The following is a 24,158-nucleotide window of genomic DNA, read 5'->3' as shown; positions in this document are numbered from 1 at the left end:
TAGTCGACTGGAGTTCTAATGGCCAGCTCAGTCTCCTGCGGGAAAGAACAGAAGGTTTCATGAGAGCCTATGATGTTGGCGGAATTGATGGAAGGTGCCATGAAGTCATGGTAGATTGGATGTGCATTTCCACTGTCAAGATTTTTGGAAATGGACTCCCCAGTAGGTGCTCCTCTCAGCCCATTTAACTAGGTCCCGACGGGCTCACATTCGTTTTGTCTGTCCTTGAGGAAGGAGGCTCGGAAGTGGGTGGGAGTCTCTCCGTGGTGTTCTTACGGACCATGCCTTGGGATGTTTGCTCATACAAACTACACTCTTCTTGTGTGTGGCATTTTGACTATAACTCCCCAAAAATAAATTTGTATCCCAAGTTGGGTATGCGTGCGCGTATATTTGTGTGCTTCCTGCCCCCTAACTGCTGTTGCTGGGCTGATGACACCCTTTTGTTGCCCAGACTCTTCGGGGCAGGATAGGGACAATTTAAACACTTGGGGTTCATTGGTGGCATCTCCTGATCTCCCTGCTCTAACCTTGGCCTCTGTTTTGCTCCCCCAGTGAATACCGAGAGTGAGACCGCAGTGGTGAATGTCACCTACTCCAACCGGGAACAGACCAGGCAGTGAGTGGGCCGGAAACTGGGGCAGGGAGGGTCTTTTGTGGGCTGTTGGGGAGCCAGGGACCCCCGCTTCTACAGGGCTGGGGTCCTGGCAGGCAGGAGTTCCTCCTTTGGTTCTATTACTGTGAAAGCCAATCCCAGACTCTTGTCCTTTGGTTCAAAGATCTCAAAGGTTCAGAAACTCATCAGGAACAGATAGCAGATACAAGGAAGGGAAGGGACCCAAAGATCTCCCAGGAGAGGTTGGCTTCGGTCCCGTCTCTCCGAGCCCTGGACCTGCGGAAGTCCTTTGCCGTGTTGATGGCTCCATCTAGTGTTAGTCAGGAGGAACTGCGAGCTTGGCAACTAGGATTGGTTCATCTTCTGATGCGGCGGGGGGCGGGGCAGACATTTTATTGCCGAGATGCCACAAGCCCAGTTTATGCTTTTTTTTTTTTTTTTTGGGGGGGCAGAATCCTTTTGGTCCCGTCACACCCACAGTTTTTAGCTCCTTAAGCCCTTTGGTTGAGCAATTACACTGCTCACCCACTGGTACTGACAGAATGTACATTTTGTGCAGTTACGCATTCATATCCGACCTGTTATGGGCCTTTTGCCATATTTTGCTTTTGATGGCTTTCTTGTTCCTGCCGCGTGCTGCCTTCATCTTTTCAGTTTCCTCCAACCTAGGGATAACGTCGTAAAATCCCACTACTTCCTCAAATAACCATCCTCTTTTACTTTCTATTTATTTACTTTTATAAAAGTGTATTTATTTTTAAGTAATCTCTACACCCAGCGTGGGGCTTGAATTCACGATCCTGAGATCAAGAGTCGCATGCTTTTCCAGCTGAGCCAGCCGGCTGATCCTAAATATTAAAAAAAAAATTTTTTTAAACATTTATATTTTTGAGAGACAGAGAGAGACAGATCATGAACCGGAGAGGGGCAGAGAGAGAGAGGGAGACACAGAATCTGAAGCAGGCTCCAGGCTCTGAGCTGTGAGCACAGAGCCGGGCGTGGGGCTCAAACCCATGAACCGTGAGATCATGACCTGAGCTGAAGTCAGACGCTTAACCGACTGAGCCACCCAAGCGCCCCTAAATATTTTTAAAAGTCATCTCTCCTCCTAGTGAGGGGTTTGGCCTCATAACCCCGAGATCAAGAGTTAGTGACTGAGCCAGCCAGGTGCCCTGCTCCTGGTTTCCTTTGGGCTGGCTCTTCCCGCTCAGAATTTTCTGGAGGTCCCTACTGCCCCTTGTGGCCAGTGTATGGTCCTTAGCGTGGCTTCAATGGTCACGCCAGCACTCGCCTCCACCGTTGTTGCCTTGCCGGTGTTTCTAACCTGCACTGGCCAGGGTGGCATTGGCTGGCTGAAGCATGTGTCGCACACTGCTCTCCACCCCCGGTCTGCAGACATTCCCGATAAACTTCAAGTCCTGCTTCCAGGGGGTAAGCAGGGCATCGTGGCTGACTTTTTTATTGTATGGTTTCCTCAAACATGGGAGGTGCCAGACTCAACAGGTATGAAAACAAGTCTCTCGTGTCATCCTGTTCTTTCTACATTTATTCACAATCATAAGTGACCTGCGATTCTCACATTAATCGTACGGTTGAGATTGTTCTATGGCTGAAATTAAGAAGCCAATTGGAAACCACCTATTAGGTTTCCCTTTGTCTTCAGCCATTCCGACTGGAAAGTTCTCTGAGGCGGACATTGGAAGGCGGTCATCTCCCCTGCTCTTCGTGTGATCCACGTTGTAACCCAGCGTGCTTCACACGGACGGCGTTTGCTGTGGTTGGCGTGGACTGGCGTGACCTCGACGTTCTCCCTCTGTCCTCAGAGCCATTATGAAGCTGAATGGCCACCAGCTGGAGAACCACGCCTTGAAGGTCTCCTACATTCCTGACGAGCAGATAGCACAGGGGCCTGAGAACGGGCGCCGAGGAGGCTTTGGCTCCCGGGGTCAGCCCCGCCAGGGCTCCCCTGTGGCCGCGGGGGCCCCGGCCAAGCAGCAGCAAGTGGACATCCCCCTGCGGCTCCTGGTGCCCACCCAGTATGTGGGTGCCATCATTGGCAAGGAGGGGGCCACCATCCGAAACATCACGAAACAGACCCAGTCCAAGTGAGTCATGGCCGCTGGGAGATGGGGTGGGGGGCTTCCTGGAAACACTGAGGAGGAGCCTCAGTATTGACCCCTTAGGAAATGTCTTGCCTGGGACATGTTCCTTCTCCTCTTTGTTCGGGGGTCACTGCTTTTGATCGCAGCCTCCTGGGAAGGCAGGGCCAGGTGTGGGGGGGGGTTTGAATAGGCCAGGGGCAGGCCATTTGGTGGCAGTGGCGGGCCACACAGTTTTTAGTAAGAGGGGTTCTAGGATTTCTTTTTTTCTTTTCTTTACATTTATTTATTTTTGAGAGACAGATATAGATCACAAGCAGGGGAGGGGCAGAGAGAGGGAGGCACAGAATCAGAAGCAGGCTCCAGGTTCTGAGCTTTCAGCACAGAGCCCAGTGTGGGGCTTGAATTCACACACCATGAGATCGTGACCTGAGCCAAAGTCGGACGTTTAACCAACTGAGCTACCCAGGCGCCCTGGGGTTCTATAATTTCTTATAGAAAAGGCTCATCAAACAAACCCAGTCTTGGTGAGTCAACCTCTCTTTGGTGTCCTGTGGTTTCAGTATGGCCTATTCGTGGCCATGGGTCAGGCAGCCTGGCCAAAGGCGGCCCTCGGTAATAGGTCCTAATCCTGCCCTGTCCCATCCACCACAGCTGCTCCTGTAATCTCTTTTTAAATTTGCATTATTCTTTCCATGTGCCTATAGCGGACCCCTCTAATCTTTATGTCTGATCAGCGTACTCTGGAAAAGAACGGCTCACATCGTGTCCTTATTTCGAATGCATCCTTTGTTATTTACTTTTTTGGGACAGTGCACCTTCCCTTTGTAGTTGTTCCATGGGGGGAGTCCAGAACTTAAGGGGGGGGAGCAGCTTTAGAGCTGTGGGCTGATGCTCGCCAACCCCGTGTTCCCGTGCCAGATGCCACCATTGTCCCCCACCTTGATGGAGCCAGTCTGGAGCAGCGGGCTGGCAGGCTCTCCCTGGCCCTTTCTCTGCCCCTCCCCGTCCTTTGCCTGGGGACAGGTTCCAAGAGCCTCTTGTCTACTTTGGGCGGAGGAAAGGTAGCAGGGAGCACGAAGATGCTGGGTTCCAGCAGGGACACCTAGCCACCTTTGACCTTGTGGTCCTCAGGATAGATGTGCATAGGAAGGAGAACGCAGGCGCTGCGGAGAAGGCCATCAGTGTCCACTCGACCCCTGAGGGCTGCTCCTCTGCGTGTAAGATGATCCTGGAGATTATGCACAAGGAAGCAAAGGACACCAAAACGTAAGGCCCTCCTTCTGCGTCTCCCCCAGCCCAGTGCGACCTGTTAGCAAGAATGTGGGGATAAGTAGATAGGACACAAACTGGGAAGCGGGGTCCTCTTTCCCACAAGTAACACCCTCTGTACGCCCTCTTGGCAATTGCGTGCACTCACATGAGTGTTTGCACATCTGTGTGCTATGCATGGGTGTATGTGTACGTGTGTACGTTTCAGGTCAAGTAGAATCATAATGAACCTGTTCTGCTGTTTGCTTTTTCACTTGTGTGGATCATTAATTACAGACCCACCTTATTATTATCTTTTTTTAATTGCATGGGATTCTGTAGGACGCTGTTACATGAGTACGCGGTGGATGGGTTTTAATGCACACATACGTGCCAGGCCATCAGCCGTGCCAGGCCGTCAGCCCTCTTACTGCACCGAGGCTAGCCATCGCTCTGGTCGGCCCTCTTCCCCTTGGCAGCCCACCCCCACTCCCACCTTTCCATAGCTCTCAGTTACCACCAATATTCGCTCATCTTTTAAAATGTAATTTTCTCCCGTGGTTTGTCCTGGAAACCGCATGTCCGTGGTGGCGTGATGACCGAGTCTGAGCGTGGCCTGCCATTTAAGGAACTCTTATCCCCCACTTCTTCCCAAGGGCTGACGAGGTTCCCCTGAAGATCCTGGCCCATAATAACTTTGTGGGGCGGCTCATTGGCAAGGAAGGGCGCAACCTGAAGAAGGTGGAGCAGGACACGGAGACGAAAATCACCATTTCTTCGTAAGGCTCTCATTTACCTCTTTACTTATTTAAAAACATTTTTTTTTTAATTTTAAAGAGAGAGCATGAGCAAGGGAGTGGGGCAAAGAGACACAGAATCGGAAGAAGGCTCCAGGCTCTGAGCTGTCGGCACAGAGCCCGGTGCCAATCTCAAACCCACAAACTGTGAGATCATGACCAGAGCCAAAGTCAAGAGTCAGACACTTAACCGACTGAGCCAAGCAGGCTCCCCTGAGGAAGAACCTTATGTAGCCCGACGTGGGGCTTGATCCCATGACCCTGGGATCGTGACCTGAGCCCAAATCAGAGATTCGGCCGATCAGCTGACCTAGCCTCCTGGGCGCCCGTCTCAAGCTCCCCGGGGCAGCAGTCTTTCATTACTGAGCCCTCACTACGTGGCCTGTCGAGCTGGCTGCGGTTTCTGCCCATGGAAGGGTAATGAGTGCCGTGGCCGAGAGCATTGATCTCTGTGAGGGCCGGTGTTGTGGGGATGCATCTCCTGCAGTCGGAGCCAGGAGGCCGGGGTGTCCGGCCCACCTGCCAGGTGGTGAGAAGGGGCTGGGTCCTTTGCTGAGAAGGGAGCGTGTTCTCTAACTGCACTGTGGCCTGCCCGCCTCTCTGGGGAAAAGCCAGGCAGCTTGATTAGGTCTCCGGCAAGCGCTGTGGCTCTTCCTTTTTATTACCAACCTGCTGTGTTCCCAAAGCACGAGAAATGGAGTGCCTGGGACCCCTGGGGAAACTTCCAGTGCTGAGCACCTTGCTCTCCTTGCCTTAGTGGTTTTGGAAAGCTGCAAAGTGATCTCACAGCACATTGAGGGGTTTCCAGTTGGGTGTTTCCATCTCCCGGCCCTGGTTATGGACCTGTGGCCAGAGACCCAGAGCTATTTGCCAGAAGGGGCACAGCCTGCGGGCACGGTTTCTGTGGCTGGTGACCGACCGGCCGGCCGGCGGGGGCCTAGTCCTGGTCCCGGCCCGTGGGTGGACAGGTGACGCAGCTCTGCTGTCCCACCAGGCTGCAGGACCTCACCCTCTACAACCCCGAGAGGACCATCACCGTGAAGGGGGCCATCGAGAACTGCTGCAGGGCAGAGCAGGAGATCATGAAGAAGGTCCGGGAGGCCTATGAGAACGACGTGGCTGCCATGAGCGTGAGTGCCATGCGCCTCCCTGCGCGCGCCTCCTCGGGGCCCGGCCCCAGCAGAAGGGGCTCCACGTGGGCTGGGCAGGCCACGCGCTTTTGGACCTCTGGTCCTTAGAATCTTTTAAGTGTAATTAGTTGAGATTCTTTATCTGATTCTCGGGGACCGGCGTCAGGTCTCCTCTCGGGCTTCAAGGTCTGTGATCTTCCCGGACAATTGGTGTTGGTGTGAACTTGAGCCAGGAGAGAGTACGTTGTTGTGTTCATCTGATTTTTAAAAATTTGTCTTAATGATTTTTTAGTTTTGAGAGAGAGAGGGAAACGGCGTGAGAGGGGGAGGGGCACAGAGTGAGGGAGACACAGAATCTGAAGCAGGCTTCAGGCTCTGTGCTGATGTGGGGCTCAAACTCAACTGTGAGATCATGAACTTAGCCGAAGTCAGACGCTTAAGCTACTGAGCCACCCACGCTCCCCTCATCATCTGATTTGTAAAGGGGAGTGAGGATGGTGGGGAAAAGGAGAGAAAGGTGAGAGTCCTAGAAGTTAACAGATATCTGTCCTCGCTGTGCCTTCTCATAGGAATGTTCTAGAATGTTCCAGTGCAGGGTTAGTGGAGTAAACCACCGGGGGAGGAGGGGGGGACACCCGAGGCTCTGCTGGACTCTTCTGGGTGGCGTGGCTGGTTCTTAGTCCAGGCGTGATGTGCCCTCACTCACAAGCCCAGGCTCTAAGTGTATGTGAGTGCGTGTGAAAACCAGAAGGGCCAGCAGGTTTTGTGCAAGCAGAGCACCTGTTCTCCTGTGTTTGCCCCCTTCTCCCCTCCCTTCCACAGGCCCTTGCCCTCTGGGCTCAGCCACACCCCTGCAGGGGGGCTGACCTCTTCCTCCTCGCCTTCCTTCCCCAGCTGCAGTCGCACCTCATCCCAGGCCTGAACTTGGCGGCTGTGGGTCTTTTCCCAGCCTCGTCCAGTGCGGTGCCGCCCCCGCCCAGCAGTGTCACTGGAGCGGCTCCCTACAGCTCCTTTATGGTAGGTGCCAGCTCCCATTCCAGGGGACCCTTCCTTCTGTGGCCTCCCTTCGGGCCCAGCCCCATGTGGGAGCTTAACTCTGGGGATTGATTTGCAGGGAGAGGGAGGGGAGGTCTGGGAGGCCCCTTTGTGGGAACTCCCAAGCCGCTGGTGCCGCCCCTCGGATGCTGCTTGGATGCTGGAGGCTGGTGCTTCCCCTTGACCCTTGCTGAGCCGAGGAAGAGCCCAGGAGGGCCTAGCCGCCCCCCTCCCCGTGCTAATACCACGCCATGTCCCAGCAGCAGGCTCCGGAGCAGGAGATGGTGCAGGTGTTCATCCCCGCGCAGGCGGTGGGTGCCATCATCGGGAAGAAGGGCCAGCACATCAAACAGCTCTCCCGCTTCGCCAGCGCCTCCATTAAGGTGACCCGCTCTGCCTGCCCTCATGTCCCGGGAAGGGGGGGAGCCCTGCTGCCACCACCTCAGACCCTTGCTTCTGGACACCCCTGCGTGGCTGCCCTTGTGGGGCCTCTTCCTCTGAGGGAGCACAGTCCCCTTTGCTTTTGACCTTGCCAGGGCCTTCCACGCACTTCCAGGCTTTCTGATGGGGGCGGGTATTACAGCGGAGAAAGCCAGCTTAGGTTCCCACACACGCTGACCGAGTTCAAGCCCCACCCCTCCTTTTGCTCAGGACTGCCATCGCTGTGTTCACGCTAGGGGACAATGAAGCCGAGGCCCCGAGCTCAGGGTGCCAGGTGCACAGTGGTTGCTGGGTAGACGTCTTTGGCCAGGGTCCCATGCACACAGAACAGGGAATCTGTCCTTGTGAGACAGAGTGGTTGGACCCATCTGTGTTGTGTCGTGGTCCTGCAGTAGTCGTCTTGTCTGCCCTGCCCTCCGTGCAGGACTCCACCCTGCGAGGGCGAGGGAGACCGTGGGAAGAGCCTCCTTAGAAAATGTCGCTGGAACACACTCATCCCTGCCCTCATCACAGTTGGATGGTGTAGGGGCAGTGACCTTGGGATTCCGAGCCTCTTCACTCTGAAGACTGTGCAGTGGAAGTGGGGTGGCGGGGGGGGGGGGGCACCTTTTTGACCAGCTCGTTCTGTTTTGTAGATTGCTCCTCCCGAAACTCCCGACTCCAAAGTCCGTATGGTCATCATCACTGGACCCCCGGAGGCCCAATTCAAGGTTCTTACCTTCGTCCTTCCAAGCTAGACACGGGAATCCAGGCTGGCGGGAGTGCAAATTGGCACAACACTTTTTAAAAACTGTTTTTGTCCCTTGTTTTAAATAATCAGTTTTTAAACTATTTTCTTAAGTGTTTCTATTTATTTTTTGAGAGAGAGAGAGAGACAGCGTGAGGGGGCTGGGGCGGAGAGGAGGGAGAGGGACACACAGAAGCTGAAGCCAGCTCTAGGCTCCGAGCCCGACATAGGGCTCGAACTCAGTAACAGTGAGATCGCCCACAACCTGAGCTGAAGTCGGACGCTTCACCCACTGAGCCACCCCGGCGCCCTGATTTCTTTAGTAGTCTTTTTATTTTAAAAACTTTTTTTTGTTTGTTTATTTTTGAGAGACAGAAAGAGATAGCTTGAAGAGGGGAAGGTCCGAGAGAGAGAGGGAGATACAGAACCCGAAGCAGGCTCCAGGCTCTGAGCTAGCTGTCTGCACAAAGCCCAACTCGGGGCTCGAACCCATAAACTGTGAGATTATGACCTGAGCCAAAGCCAGATGCTTAACCAATTGAGCCACCCAGGCGCCCCTCATTAGTAATCTTTTTTTTTTTAATTTTTTTTTAAATGTTTTATTTATTTTTGATACAGAGAGAGACAGAGTATGAGAGGGGGAGGGTCAGAGAGAGAGGGAGACACAGAACCGGAAGCAGGCTCCAGGCTCTGAGCTAGCTGTCAGCACAGAGCCTGACGCAGGGCTCGAACCCACAAACGTGAGATCTGACCTGAGCCGAAGCCGGAGGCTTAACCGACTGAGCCACCCAGGCGCCCCCCTCATTAGTAATCTTTATACCCAGTGCAGGGCTTGAACTCACAACCCCATGATTAAGAGTATCTGGAGGATAAAGCATTGCAATGCTGCTTTCAATTTGGCATCACACTCAGTTTCTGTTGACTTCTGTTTCCTTCTTCACGCCTGAAGGTTTACAGGAATATGGGCCAGAAGGAAGCCCTGGCCCTCGGGCTTCCTTCTTGTGCTGTGCCTTAGTTACCAAGGAAGATCTTTGATAACAAGTTCCCTTCTCTCCTTTGTGTTCATGGCTAGATGCCTGGACTTCCAGTCACATAGCCCAAGAGCTAACGGAGCACATCCCTACCTGGGCAGGGATGGAGATTAGGGACAGGCTCTGTAGGCTGTGTGGAGTGTCCCATGTCACGGCCTCTTCTCTGGGGCCTCGTTCAAGTCAATGGGATCATCCCAGGCCCTATAGGGATTTGTAGCATGAATCATTGCTCTGGGAAGTATGTATTCAGTTACTTTGCGCCAGCCCTCCTGTGTTACAAGTAATCGATGGAACAGGTCAATGCCACAAAACTGGCATTTTCATTCACCTGGTGTAGACGGTTGATCTACCCCTGGGTGGGGCCTGTGGGGCAGCAGAGGAGGGGGTGGAGTGTGGGGACCGGACTTCTTGGTTTACCTTGCTTCCCTTTTGTCACTGGCACGGCCTGTGGATTAATAAGGACCTTCCCCTCTTAGGCTCAGGGAAGAATTTATGGAAAACTCAAGGAGGAGAACTTCTTTGGTCCCAAGGAGGAAGTAAAGCTGGAGACCCACATCCGGGTGCCGGCGTCCGCTGCTGGCAGGGTTATTGGCAAAGGCGGCAAAACGGTGAGCCTCGAGGGCCGGGCTGAAAGTTCTGTTCTGGCTCTTAGTTCTCAGAACCAACAGCTCTGCTCTGGCTTCCCACTCCCCGACCCTGCACAGCCTGAGGACTCCCAATTTGCTCCTTTGCTTACTAGCCCTCCACCCCGAACTGACCCTCCCTCCACCCCCACCCACGCTTCCGTGGTGGTGCCCTGAGCTTCTATTCACCCCGCTCTGCGCAGGTGAACGAGTTGCAGAATTTGACCGCAGCCGAGGTGGTAGTGCCAAGAGACCAGACCCCGGATGAGAACGACCAGGTCATCGTCAAGATCATCGGGCATTTTTACGCCAGCCAGGTACATACGGCACTCCCCTGTTGCGAGAGGGCAGCAGGAGCCTGGGGCTCAGAGAGGCCAGACTCCCGTTGTTGACCTCCGGGGCTTGGACGAATCCGGTGCACTCTGCCTGCCTTTGGGCTGGGTCATTTTTCTTTTAAAGTTGATTTATTTTGAGAGAGAGAGAGAAGAGGGGCAGAGAGAGGGGAGAGAGAATCCCAAGCAGTGTCTGTGCTGTGAGCATCAGCCCGAAGTGAGGCTTAAACTCACAAAATGTGAGCTGACCTGAAATCAAGAGTCAGACACTTAACTGACTGACTGAGCCACCCAGACGCCCCGGGTCATTCTTTCTAGGTGTAGGACTGCGATGTGCAGATGATGTCTTATTCCCTCTTAAGGGTGTAGGGAAAGTGATCTGAGAACTTCAAATATAGTATATATTCTATATCATAACTAGTATGCATTCAATATTCTTTGTCCTCCTATCGTCTAACCTTAGTGCTTCGCCAGCACCTTCTGCACAGAATAAGAAAGGAACTTGGTATTACCCACGGCACTCCCCTGTGAAATAATAATACTAATCACAGCGTTCCCTGGCCCTCTCCCAGCACAGTCCCTCCAGGGCTGGAACGGGAAGGGATACGGAGACTACAGGACCCGACCCCTTTCTCTTAGAGGACAGGCATTTCACCGCGGGCATGTGGCCTGGCACTGTTCTAAGGCAGTACAGGAAGCAAGAATCTGGGCTCCTGGCTCCCAGTGTGGTGTGGTGGTACACAGGTCTTGGAGGCAGAGGATTTGAACTCCAAACCCCCGTGCATGGTCTTTCCACCACATGGCTTTGGCTAAATTTTCTGTGACGGTCTTTTGAGAGGAATTAACAAGAGCCACGTCTAGTATGTGTGGCTACGTCTGAGACCCCAAGCACCAGTCTGTGTGGTTCATATACACTAACTCACGTATTCCCCGTAACAGCCTCAGTTTACACATGGGGATGTGAGCTTAAGAAGGTAAAGGATGTATCCAGGGATGCCCGGAGCTGGCATGTGTTCAGTACGAAGTGGGGGTATTTTTCATCTGTTACGATGAGGATTCAAGAGAAAAAGCTGTGTAAGTCCGTCCGCGAGTCGGAAGTGACATAAACATTGAGTCCACAGTCTTTCCCTCAACCCAGACCACCTTTCTATGTAACCAAGGAACCAAGCACTCCGTTTACGAGAGGAGCGATTCTGGTAAACGGTTACATGCGTCACGTTTTGCAGTCGGTTCCCCTCGTAGAGCCTTGTCCTCGGGGTGGGCGCCGTTACAAAGGGAAGAGGGGAGACACGTGTTCCGTACGGTGGGGCCTCCGTGTCACTGCTTGTTTGTAAGTCCTCTCCGGACAGTTCGTCCCCTTCCCTGGGGATGTGTCACTGGGGGAGGAGGTCTCCTACGTTTATGAGCCTCTGACAGCACACACTCCTGGAAACACCAGGAGTTTGGTTCGGGCTTCAGTAGGATGTGTGGCAACCCTATTAATCGGAGGCCCCCCCCTCTGGCCACTCGTCTCTTTTTTCCCTCCAGATGGCACAGCGGAAGATTCGAGACATCCTGGCCCAAGTGAAGCAGCTGCACCAAAAGGGACAGAGTAACCAGGCCCAGGCACGGAGGAAGTGACCAGCCCCCCTCCCTGTGGCGGCGACTCAAGGACAACGGGCTGAAATCGAGAGCGCGTTCTCCCCAGCAGGCCTGAGAATGAGTGGGAATCAGGGACTCGTGGGCCGGGATGTAGATCAGGTTTGCCCACTTGGATCGAGGAAGGATGTTCCAGTGAGGAACCCTGATCCCTCGGCCCACACGCCCAACCAATTGGCCCGACACTGCCCCACCCCTCAGGGTGTCACCGTGGAAATTCTAGCTCAGGGTGCTTTTAAACGTGGATTGTTTAAGTAAGGTCTCCAGGTCCCGCCAAGAGAGTGGGTCAGGCCCCAGCGGGAAGAGAAATAAAATTTCCTTCAGGTTTTTAAATCACGCAGAGGGGTGTTTTAATCAGCCTCAAAGGATGGTTTGCTTCTCGACCCTAAAATCCTTCCAACCGTCTCCTCCTTGGTTCGTTGATTAAAATCCCTCTATCTCGTGCCCTGACATAACCTCTTCCTATAGAGCCTCTTCCTGAAGTCACACTAATTGTGTTACCTGTCCTGCTACTGGAAAAGGTGGGAACCACGCCAATGTTTTTCTTGCATTACTGACTCAGAGGAGCAGACACACCAGCATCGATGGTTTAATTCCACTCCTTCCCTAACCAACCAGTAGGAACAGGAAGGCATAAAGAGTGGGGGAGAAATGTGATTAAAATCTATAGTAATCCACGTTTAAAAGGAGGGCCCTTATGGCTGATCTAGTCCAGACCACCATCTTGAAAAATTGGCGAGATTAAAATGTTCTCCACGCTGTCGGGACTTCCCCGCCAAGATTCCCTGCCCTGTTCACGCCCTTCTCCCCCGTCGAGGTGCACATGGGCGGTACCGAACGCCCAGCGGGATGGGGGCTGACCACTGTACTGTCCCTGATTCCCATCATTCTCAGGCAGATTTTTATATTTTTTTAAAGTCTATTTTAATGATTGGATATGAGCACTGGGAAGGGGACATAACTCCCCTTGATAAAGTCTCAGTTCCATGGAGGACTTGAGTGGCCCCAAAGGCTGCCACTATGCCCTCACTCCAGCCCATGTGCTCCTATAAGGGCTGGTTCCCAGAGGCAGGGTGTGCGGGGCACTCCCCCCCCACGGCACTGTTCCCTTGGTGGAGGTGGGATGTGGAACCCCTGAGCTCCCGGTAAAGCTGAAGTCCGCCACCTGGCATGTGTTCACCAATATTCAGTACGTTGGAGAGTATTTTTGCTTCTGTCTTCATCCTAGAGGCATATTTAACCGATGGCTTCTGCCTCCGCGAATCACTGGCTTGACGAAAGTCGTGCCTGAAAGCAGAATTCTCAATGCCAGCAACCGTATGCACCAAGCGGGTAAATAGGCCTAGTTTATTAATTTCCCAGGCTCGGTAAGATCCTGTTGGAAGTTCAGCCCTTGTGGAAGACAGCAGCCATCAGTTAAATGAGGTTGGGCCTCCCCTCCTCATATACTGATTGTCAATGCATATTAGCCGGGTGGTGCACTTTAGTCAGCTACCTTGGACAATGCTATCAAGTGTGCTGGGAAGGGAGGAAGGCCTCTCTGCATGTGGAAAAGCCCATGCGTGGGGTCCCCTCCTTCCGACACTGCAACAACAGTGGTTAACAACGAGACCACCATGACACGTGGGCGGAGTCAGTCAGGTAAAGCTGTGCGCGAAGTGAAACTACCTCAAGGTATGAAGTTACCTCAGCAATTCCTTTCCTTTTTGTTCCCCCCACCTTTTTTTAACCTTTTTTTTCCTTTGCGGCTTGCTGATATTTTATATAAAAAAGAAAAGCGAAGCGAAAGAGAAGCTGATAGTCTTGAATATTTTATTTTTTTAATGAAAAGAAAAAAATGAGAAAGTTATGTTTCATAATTTCTTACAACATGAGCCAGTGTAAGCCTTTAGGATTGCTCTGTGGAGAACAGGCCTTGTGGGAAAGGCAGTGGCGGGGGCTGGCTCTTCGGGAGGGCGCTGGGGACCCGGCGGCCCTGAGGGTGAGAGAGCCCAGGGTGAGAGGCCCTGATCTCTGACTCCCAGATCCCTAAGCCACTGGCCTCTCCTGGGAAGTCCCCGCTGCTGGGATGCGGAGACCTAGCAGAGCTGCGGTCCTGCTGCAGCCCAACAGCAGACCCCAGCCCCCAGCCGCGGCTCAGGGCGGCCACGGCCACGGCCACGCCCTCCCTTTTCGGCTAAAGGGCATCCAGCCAGTTTCCCCCACCAGTGGTGCTGTTGAGACATTTTGAAATATTGCCTCCGTTTTATCGAGGAGTGAAATGATATCTAAAAATATATATATACCCCCGTTAGAAACAAAAACGAAAACCTCTGTTTCTCTTTCTAGAAGTATGGGAGCCAAGATTCCGTTGGTGGAAGAGACAAAAGCTTCTCTCTTACCCCTCAGAGGTCCACCTGGTTTGTCATTGCAGTCGTTTCTTTTTTCTTTTTCTTTTTTTGCCCTTTGCTTTCAGTCCCGTCTTGCCGTTCCTTTGGGTCTGTATCAACAGACCAAAGAGCAAACACTCAGATGATCGCCCCTTCATCTCCTGTCATCTTTAGATTGCTCTGATTGGTTCTAACAGTGGACCCAAGCTAAAGGACTTGCTGATTTAGGGCGACGAGTGCAGGAAGGGGTCAGGGACATGGGAATGTGACTGGGGACAGGTTCCTGCCTCGCTCGTGTCTCATCCCTGTGGCCCCAGGACATTCCTTTGTAACCTCTGCAACTGTCTACCCCAAAGAGAAAAAGAAGCAGGAGCGCATTTAGGGGTAATATCAGGCCAATATAATAATTGAGCTTCCCACCTGTCCTAACCCCCCAAAAAAGGTCTCCCAATTTCCATCTCTGGCTCTCTATGCTTTATCCCAAAATGAAGCAGATAACGTTCAGACATCGGCCATTTGGTGATTTAAGGCGAATTTCCAGCAGCAAGCATGCTTTAATACCCGGTTCAAACTACCAGCAGAAAAACAAAAACAAAAAACCCACCCACAGTACCTGAAATATGATTGTTGCAGTGTTCAGTTTCCTTGGGATCCTGCTCCCTTCACACCTTAAGCCCACATCCTTTTCCTTCGGCTGGGGCTGGTTCCTCCGGTCCCAGAGAAGACCAGGAAGTGTGGTGAGGGACTGACTGTCAGGCATAGGTGAATTAGGCACGGCTTTCACTCATTGCTGACATGTGCCCAGCAGGAAGGTTGTGAAAGTTACCCCTATCAGAAACAGAAGGAATATGGTTTGGTGGTTAAAGTTCAGCAGGATCAAGGACCTGTCTTGGTGGGCCCACCTTTGACCCCTAGGCTAGGTCTTGGGGCAGAGCCTTGCCCTCCTGCACATCACCTCCATTTCCCCATCCTTGGCGAGATAAGTCAACGTGGAAAGCACTTGGGATGATCAGAGAAAAGTGACTTTTTAGAAAACCACTTCTGTACTGGAGAGAGAGAGAGATATATGTATGTGTGTGTGTGCGCGCGCTACATATATATTTTTAAGAAAGGACCATCTCTTTAGGATATATTTTTTATTCTGTGGAACACACAAAAAAACCAAAACGGTTTGTTTCACTAACTTCAAAGCTGCATCTGACAGTTACACCTGGATGGCTTTAATCCCCTCTAGGGTCTGGTTGCCTTTTGCAGTTTGGGTGGTGGTAGCCTCGGCTCCTCGGAGGGGTCTGGGTAGGAGAGATCCATGCGTAGGGACAGAGTTGTATCCCCTGCCACCCTTTCCTGCCCTCCCCCGGGGCCTTGTCAAGTCCTTATTCCTTTCCTGTGAGCTCTCTACTTTGGGGGGCGGTTGGGAGCTATCCTTAGGTCTGCCCGTTGGCAGAAAAGACCCCATGTAAAACCCAGAGAACACTGTGGGGGAACACTCCAGGTGGCTCTGTGTCCGTTTTCCTCTGTGCCAAAGACAGACAGACAGAGGCTGAGGCAAGAGTAGCCGTCCTGTAACATCTAACTTGGGCTGTCGGAGAGGGGCTCCTGGAAACTGTGAGCTAAAGATTCGTCCCTTCCCTTCTGAGGCTCCCGGGGGTTGGGGGGGGTGTGTGTGGGAGCTGCTACTTAACTTGCCAAGGGGTAGGGAGCTGAGAAAGGGGTCCATGGGCTCCTGGTTGCACTTTGGGGAAGGAGGGGGAAGTTTGGGGCCCCTCCAGGCAGGACTGCTCTCTGTCCCCTGCCCCCACTGCAGAGATAGCATGGCGAGTTCCCTTCAGGCCTGGCAGACTGGCAGCGAGGAGGGGCCTCAGTTAGCTCTCAAGGGTGCCTTCCCCTCCTCCCACCCCAGACGTACACTCTGCCAAACTGGGAACCAGCAGTGCTATGTAACTACCTCACAGAGCCCCAGAGGAACCGCCCGGACTTCCGGCACCTCTAGTCACCCCTTTCCTCCCACCTCCCATCCCGGTGGGGGCGGGTGGTGGGCTGGGGTGGTCCCTCCACTTTCATTCTGCTGAAGTGTTTCCAGGGAGATCCTAGTGGCTTTGACATTCAAACCATGCAACTTTTTTTTTTTTTTTTTTTTTTTGCCTGTTTGTTGGAAACTGGTAGAAGGAAGACCGCACAGCCTCACCACAGTGCTTGCGGGAAAGATGGAGAACAAGTCCTCGATGCCCAGGGACGTAAAGCCATTTCCCTTCCAAACACTCGATGACGTAGATGCAGAATATTTCTCTTGGACTCAGACGTAGAGTTAACACCAGCTGAAAGCTTTGGTTTCTTTACTTTGGATACATAAGGCTTCTCTTTTCCGGGGCAGAGGGCAGGGAGGAGGCCTCGTCGACCTACGGTGGAGGTAGAGGGGGGAGGGCCAGATCCCAGCCTTGACCCCTGGGCCCGTGCACCTCCTCGGGGCACAACCTGGCGGTGCCGCCCCAAGGGAGGTGTCTTAGTGTGGTTGAATCCGGACTGACAAGACATGGAAGAATTTGTGTTTTTCTTCAATGAACTAGCAGGAAGTTCCTTGGGAGCGTTGTGTTTTTTTGAGTCACCACAGGTGACGGATGCTATGAGTAGAAATGGATTAACTACCTCAATCCTTACAAGAAGATTGGAACCGAGGGGCAGGGACTCGTGCATAAGGGTATGAATCCCAGCCAGGAGAAGTGAGTTGAGGCTAGTGCCACAGAATGGTTGTTCTCGAGGACCAGGCAGGCCTTCTAGGAAGACCCCCACCCGTCCCTGTCGATGGGGCTGGGAGGTCTGGCAAGTTAGTTCCCCCCCCCCACCCCGCCTTTCTTGCCCCAGGGGCCAGTGTGTCACCCCTTTCCCTTCCGCGTGACCTCCTCTCGCCGGCTCTGTCCTGTCTCGCTGGACCAGAGAGGCTGGCTGGAGGTGAGGTCCGGGGCTCTCGCCTGGAACCCAGCACTCAGCCGTAGCGTCAGGAAGCCTGAGGAAGCCAGAGCTCAGACCTCTTTCAACAGGGTTTCTTTGAGATGCTGCACCTCCGCTGTATCCTCAGTCCTCACGGGGACAGATGGGTCAAGAAGAGGTGATGCGGGATCCTTTGTCCTGAGAGAGTCCAAGGCTCCCGATCCGATCCTCTGGTCCCTCAGGCGTCTTTGTAGTCAGGGAGGGTGGGGGGGAGTCCACTGGGCGATCCAGCCCCTCCCCACCCTCTAATGGACCTCCTCATAGAAGCCCCATTTCACTTTTGTTTTATCTACCTCTTAGCAAGACAATAGAGATAAATTAGGTAGTGGCGACTCCACTTGCTTAGGTTAGGGGGGGGAAAAAGATTTCTTTTTCCAAAGGAAAAAAAAATATTACCTTAAAGATACTTTCCAAAAAATTTAAAAAACCAAAAAAAAGAAAATAGTAAAAAAAAAAAAAAAAGACATTTTCCAGTGACCACTGGATTGTTTTAATTCCCCAGACTTTTCTCTCTCTTTTTTCCCCCCGTAAATAAGTTTCACTCTTTGGCGAGTTTCTCCACTTGTTTAAGATAATGTGCTATCCTAACTGGGACAGCGGTCACAGTCTGCCCCCCCCCCCGCCTGTTCCCCCCCCCACATTCCCACCAGTGAGTTTCACCTGTGCTCCCCCTGACACCCTCCTGGCCAGGTGACTTCTGTCCCTCCCCCCACCCCAAGATTAAAGACTGTTGGGGTGCTTAAATCTTGATTCACCCTTTCCCCCCGTGGGGGTTGGGAGGCCACTTGTAACACTTCCGTGTACATTTTATGTAACCCGCTGCGATGTAAAGGTGTTCAAAATGAATTTTCAGCAGATGATGAGGTAGCATAATGAATAAAGATCCTCTACTGCCACTTGGATTCTCCCCTTTCTCCAACATCTTCCTCGCGGTCCTGGAAACCAGAATAAGTCAAAGGAAGCCCCCCTCCCCAGTGCACAGGGACTGAGGATCCAGGCCTGAGACCTCTCTTCCTCAGGAATGCGGATCCTGGTGACGGCCGGAGGGGCTCCTGCATGTGATTGCGCTATCCTGTTCTGTAATTCGCGGCCGCTTTGAGAATTGTACTTGGCTGGAGGTCGGTCAGCCATCGCCACGGTATTTTGATTGTACCCTTTCTCCCACCCTATAATCTGTGCTGTGTCCGGGGAGGTGGGGCGGCTGGCTCAGACTTCGCGAATTTGTTCTTTTGCTGGATGGGCACTCCAGCTTTCCCCTGTGAAGGTTGTTTCAAGCTACAAACCACTTCATTCTGCTGTTTCAATTTCAAAAATAAAAGGAAACTTCGATCAAAAGCTGCTCTGTGTGTGTGTCTGTCTGAGGGGCATCTGGTAGCTGAGATGCTCAGACCTCCAGCGGCCGACTCAGCGTGGAAGTCCTGGTTCCCAGGGACCAGAGGTGCTCAGATGCCCACGAGGCTTTTTTTTTTTTTTCCAGTTCACCGTCAGCCAACCAGAGTGGCTTTCAGATGATGCCTTAATGTTCATGTCCTTTGTGTGTTGGGATATGGCCTCGACCACTGAACGTGTTGGGGAATCCTGCGGAGCAGTCTGGGTGGCTCAAGAAGTGAGGAAGAAGTATTGCTGTCCCTGACACCTGCCCCTAGAAAAACTATGTGAATGGTTTCTCTTTCCTTCCAGGTTTTCGGCCACCGTCTATGGTGACCCTGCCCACACCTGTTTTCCTTTCTGAATGTCCCCCAGGTGGTGGGACACAACCTCGACCTCCAACGTGGCTTCCCTGATTCTTGGTCCAGCCCCTTCTGCTCTGACATCTTTCAAAGATGACCTGATGGTCCTGGGCAATACCATGCTTAAAGAAACGTTCTAGGGGCGCCTGGGTAGCCCAGTCAGTTGAGCCTCCGGCTTCGGCTCAGGTCATGATCTCACATTCGTGGGTTTGAGCCCCACATCGGGCTCCATGCTGACAGCTAGCTCAGAGCCTGGAGCCTGCTTCGGATTCTGTGTCTCCCTCTCTCTCTGCCCCTCCCCTGCTCATGCTCTGTCTCTCTCTCAAAAATAAATAAAGAACATAAAAAAAAAAGTTGCCTTAAAAAAAAAAAAAAAGAAAGGAACGTTCTAGGCCATCTGTTGAGACCTACGTCTGTTTAGACCCTAAATTGATGGGTCCAGTGCCAGTTACAGTGATGTGAGGTCCGGTGGGGAGGGCACGTGCTAAGAATGGAATGGTCTGCCCCTCCCACTTAGGTTTTATGTCCGCCCTGGGTGTTGAGCAGATCTGCGAAGACTTCGCTTCCACCCAGGAGGGTGGGGGATATTTGCCAAGAATGGTTATTACCGGCCTGTCTTTTCTCTTTCCAATCCTCTCCCTCCACATCTTTCCTTTTTCCCCCTGCCCTACTTAACTCAATCTTTCTTAATTATTAAGTTTATTTATTTTGAGAGAGCGAGAGTGCAAGTGAATGGGGGAGGGGCAGAGAGAGAGGGAGAGAGAAATGCAAGCAGGCTCCGCACTGTCAGCGCAGAGCCAGATGCGGAGCTTAAACTCAGGAACCCGTAAGAACCTGTGCTGCAACCAAAAGTCGGATGCTCAACCAACTGGGCCACCCTGGCGCCCCAAATCCAGTCTTGTTTGGAAAAGTTTAACTTAATATGTTGCATTTTATTTTTGAGAGAGAGACAGCATGAGCAGGGGAGGGTCAGAGAGGGGGACAGAATCTGAAGACAGGCTCCAGGCTCTGAGCTGTTAGCATAGAGCCCGACTCAGGGCTCGAACCCACGAACCGTGAGATCAAGACCTGAGCCAAAGCCGGAAGCTGGACGCTTAACCGACTGAGCCACCCAGGTGCCCTTAAAGTGGATCTTCGATGAGTTCAAGTCATGAGGCTGGATTTCATGTTGCTGTTGCTTGTGCCTTCCCAAATAAGTAGATCAATGTTGGGACATGATTTTCAGGTCCTGGTGGAAAATTTACACAGGAGGTGACTATTTGTTCCCTGCCCTGTTTCGGAAATCATTAAGGTGGCTTAAACATGGGAACGAATCCCTGTGAATACTTTGCCAATAACGGTCTATGTGTGTTGGGATTAACAGTGTGCTTCTCCCCCACATTTAAGGCATCCTGGCCTTCCACGATGACGTCTTTAACTCTCACAACAATCCTAAAATGAATGTTACTCCCATTTTATAAATGGAACCGACAGCCAGAGAGGTGATGTTACTAAAGACACAAAGCGTTTGATTCTAGAACCTGGACCTTTAACAGTACGGCTAACTACCGTCTCCGCAAGAGAAGCCTTCACTGGCGTGTGCGAAACACCAAAGCTATTTCAGCTGCTGAGTGAGGAATCAGTGGTAAATTCAAAAGCAGTTTTGTATCTTTACTGGTCAAATCCATCAAAACTGGCTTTGGCCTTGCTTCTCATGTGTGCGTGAGCTTGACAACTTTGGTGCCTGCTGTGGGGCCCATAAAGATACGGTGCCCTTGCAAGAAGACTGGAGGCTGCCTGTCCAGGCAGGGGGTACTGCACGTGCCCCAGGGTCTGGAGCGTAGCCCTCACCTAAGTCGTGGGCGAGAGGGCAGGTGTCCTCTCTATTCGGGCTCTGCGTGGGTCGTAGGTCAGGTTAGCATATAAGACTTTCTGAAACCTGATAGTTAATAAAACACCACATGTTGATAGATGTTTGGAGATCAAGCAGGTAGAGGTAGGATTGGTGCTTTCAGGTGTTAAAGGATGAGTTTGAGGCAGAGTTGATGGCCACTTAAAACCAAAAGGAAGTGTGAGACCCCTGGGTGGCTCAGCCAATTAAGCGTCTGATTTCAACTCAGGTCACAATCGCAGCTCGTGAGTTCGAGCCCTGTGGTAGGCTCTGTGGTGACACCTCAGAGGTCTGGAGGCTGCTTCAGATTCTGTCTCCCTCTTTCCCTGCTCCTTCCCCCACGCACTCACTCTCTCTCAAATATAAATAAACATTAACAAAAAGGAAGCACAATTCCCGCAGTGTCTATGTTAAATAAATTCCTTGGTTTGTGTTTCTGTTTTTTTTTTTTTTAAAAGCACCTAATGGAGTTTGGGCAAAACCCTTGCAGGGAACCAATGGGCGGGGCATGGTGGTGCTGGAGGTAGATAACTTTTCGAGCAAAGGAAGAAATGTCGTAATTGGTACTGAAATGTGTCACAGGCTGAACTATGAATGGACACAAAGTGCTAGAATATTCTAGTGTCCAAAATTTTCGATCTATGATGATATCTTTTTGTAAATCTCTGCACAGGAAGGTTTTTATACTTTCCATTATACATTATGTTGTTCTATTTGTCATAATAAACATGTATAGTTATATAATATTTTTTAATTTACTTATTCATTTTCAAGAGAGCTTGCACACAGTGGGGGATGGGCAGAGAGCGAGGGGGAAAGAGAATCCCAAGCAGGCTCAGTGCTGTCAGGGAATAGCCAGCGTGGAGCTCAAACCCACGAATTGTCAGATCATGACCTGAGCTGAAATCAAGAGTTGGACGCTTAACTGACTGAGCCACCCAGGTGCCCCTTTATTTTATTTTTTTGAGGTAAAATTGGTCTATAACATTATGTAAGTTTTAGGTGTATACTCCCTGCAAAGCGATCACTAAGCCTAGTTACCATTCCTTACCATACGATTGACCCCCTCAACGCTTTTCGCCCACTCCCAGCCTCCTTCCCCTCGATAAACACCAATCTCTTCTCTGTATCTCTGAGTTTTGTTTTGTTGGTTCAGATTGCTTTTAGATTCCACAAAGAAGTGAAATCACATGGTATTTATCTTTGTCTGACTTATTTCACTCAGCACAATATCCTCACGGTCCATCGTGTTGCCACAAATGGCGATGGCATTCTTTTTTATGGCTGAGTAGTGTCCCATTGTCCATATAGACCACATCTTCATCCATTCATCCATCAATGGACCCTCAGGTTGCTTCCATATCTTGGTGATTGTAAATAACATTGCAATGAACCTAAGGGTGCATGGATCTTTTTGAGTTAGCACTTTCCCTTTCTTTGGTTAAGTACCCAGAAGTGGAACTGGAATTGCTGGGTCATAGGACCGATCTACTTTTAATTTTTTGAGGAACCTCCATATTGTTTTCCATAGCGGCTGCACCAATTTACATTCCCACCAGCAGCACGGGAGGGTTCGCTTTCCTCCACATCCTCCCCAACCCTTGTTATTTCTTGTCTTTATAAGGATATCTTGTTGTTTGGCAAGTTAAAGATCCCATTCTTAGTGGCCTTGGCTGCCTGCCCGTGGGGTGACCACGACCAATAATCCCAGCAACTCTCGAGGCCTGCTTGCCAAGTAAAGTGTCTTGAAACAATGAATTTCCCTGGCAGTCCAGGAAAAGCTGCTGTTCTTTCACAAAGTAAAAAATTCTGTGTTCCTAATTCAAAATTTGTAACTCTTGGCAGGAGTTGGTCAAAGTTGGCCTATTTGTCTTGCTGTAAAAGAGGCTCTATTAGTTTCCTAGGGATGCCGTTACAGTTACCTGGAAGCTGGTGGTTTAAAATAGTTCTGGAGGCCAGAAGTCTGAAATCAGGGTGTCAGCAGGTCCATTCCGGAGGCCCTTAGACCTACGCTTCTCTTCCAGCTTCTGGTGCTTGACTGGTCACTGCCCCTCCTTGGCCTGTAGACAAATCACTCCAATCTCTGCCTCCATCTTCTCATGGTCTTCTCCATGGCTCAGTCTCTGTCTCTCTGTCGCCTATGAAGAGTGTCTTTATTGGATTTACCACCCACCCTCGTCCAGAATGATCTAATCTGGAGATCCTTACAGACATCCCCAAAACCCTTATTTCAAATAAGGTCAAAAAAACCCCCAAAAAACCAAATAAGGTCACATTCTTTAAAAAAATTTTTTTCCTAATGTTTATTTATTTATTTTAATTATTTTTATGTCTTTATTTTATTTTGAGAGAGGCAGAGAGCGAGTGAGGGAGGAGCAAAGAGAGAGGGAGACGCAGAATCGGAAGTAGGCTCCAGGCTCTGAGCTGTTAGCACAGAGCCCGACGTGGGGCTCAAACCCACGGACTGTGAGATCATGGCCTGAGCCGAAGTTGGACTCCCAACTGACTGAGCCACCCAGGCGCCCCTCTAATGTTTATTTTTGAGAGACACAGAGACAGAGCATGAGCAGGGCAGGGGCAGAGAGAGGGAGACACAGAATCCGAAGCAGGCTCTAGGCTCATGAGCTGTTAGCACAGAGCCCAATGTGGGGCTCGAATCCACACATGGGAGATCATGACCTGAGCTGAAGTTCATTGCTTAACCAACTGAGCCAGGCGCCCCCAAATAAGGTCACATTCTAAGGTTCAGGGTCGGCATATCTTTTAGGGGGATACAATTCTACCCATGCAGAGGCTGTACTACATGGGGCTTGGCGCACCTGCCCCTGACATGTTGGTTATATTGGATTTTTAACACCTCTTCTGGAGGTTCAGAAGATGACAACGTCCTTTTAGAAAAAGATAGGTGAGACTCTGCAGCCCAAAGAACCAGCTATGGAACAGGATGTTTGGATGGTGGTGACTCTAGTTGCTAAAACATTTGGTGTCAAGGGGGACAAGGGGTACTTTACTGTTGCCCCAAGACCCCAGTGTTTTGGGTTGGCTAGAGTTACAGATGAAGAGGAGAGGACTTCATAAATCTGAGGAAAATCGCATGGTGGTTGTTCCCCCTCTTGCACAGGAGAGAAAATCTTCCCTCCAACTTGTGGCTGTGACCACAGGTAAAACACTTCCTGGTGGTCAAGGGCACTCACTCATGCAGAGTTGCACTAGGATCTGCTCTTACAATGAGTGGGAAAGGAGGAACATTGGGGATGGTTTGGGGCAAAAGCTTGATTTTTTTTTTTTTTTTTTTTTTTTTTTTTAGAGAGAGAGAGCATGAAAGTGGAGTTGGAGGGGCAGAGGGAGAGAAAGAAAGAATCTTAAGCAGGCTCCATGCTCAGCACAGAGCCTGGAGCAGGGCTCTTGATCCCACAACCCTGAGATCATGACCTGAGCCGAAATCAAGAGTCAGATGCTCAACCTGCTGAACCACCGAGGCGCT

The 24,158-nt window shown here is 51.5% G+C and overlaps 1 protein-coding gene across 5 annotated transcripts in view; it reads left to right on the top strand.

The window, feature by feature from the left end:
* IGF2BP1 (insulin like growth factor 2 mRNA binding protein 1) overlaps positions 1 to 12,002 on the top strand; it is a 40,732-nt gene extending 28,730 nt beyond the window's left edge. For 2 of the 5 annotated variants that reach the window (XM_029928189.1, XM_029928190.1), the window contains exons 5-15: positions 556 to 619; positions 2,440 to 2,721; positions 3,850 to 3,984; positions 4,623 to 4,745; positions 5,758 to 5,893; positions 6,788 to 6,910; positions 7,195 to 7,311; positions 8,005 to 8,079; positions 9,604 to 9,735; positions 9,954 to 10,067; positions 11,610 to 12,002. In XM_029928189.1, the coding sequence (XP_029784049.1) occupies positions 556 to 619; positions 2,440 to 2,721; positions 3,850 to 3,984; positions 4,623 to 4,745; positions 5,758 to 5,893; positions 6,788 to 6,910; positions 7,195 to 7,311; positions 8,005 to 8,079; positions 9,604 to 9,735; positions 9,954 to 10,067; positions 11,610 to 11,702 (1,394 nt within the window). In that variant the 3' untranslated portion in view covers positions 11,703 to 12,002. Of the gene's footprint in view, positions 1 to 555; positions 620 to 2,439; positions 2,722 to 3,849; positions 3,985 to 4,622; positions 4,746 to 5,757; positions 5,894 to 6,787; positions 6,974 to 7,173; positions 7,312 to 8,004; positions 8,080 to 9,603; positions 9,736 to 9,953; positions 10,068 to 11,609 lie in introns of all 5 variants that reach the window. The other 3 variants (XM_029928188.1, XM_029928187.1, XM_029928191.1) reach the window with 3 other exon arrangements.
* Positions 12,003 to 24,158: the final 12,156 nt, after the last annotated feature.

This window comes from Suricata suricatta, chromosome 17 (genome assembly GCF_006229205.1).
Source record: "Suricata suricatta isolate VVHF042 chromosome 17, meerkat_22Aug2017_6uvM2_HiC, whole genome shotgun sequence".
In the NCBI taxonomy this organism is placed as follows: domain Eukaryota; kingdom Metazoa; phylum Chordata; class Mammalia; order Carnivora; family Herpestidae; genus Suricata; species Suricata suricatta.
This window is presented reverse-complemented; position numbering and strand designations above follow the sequence as displayed.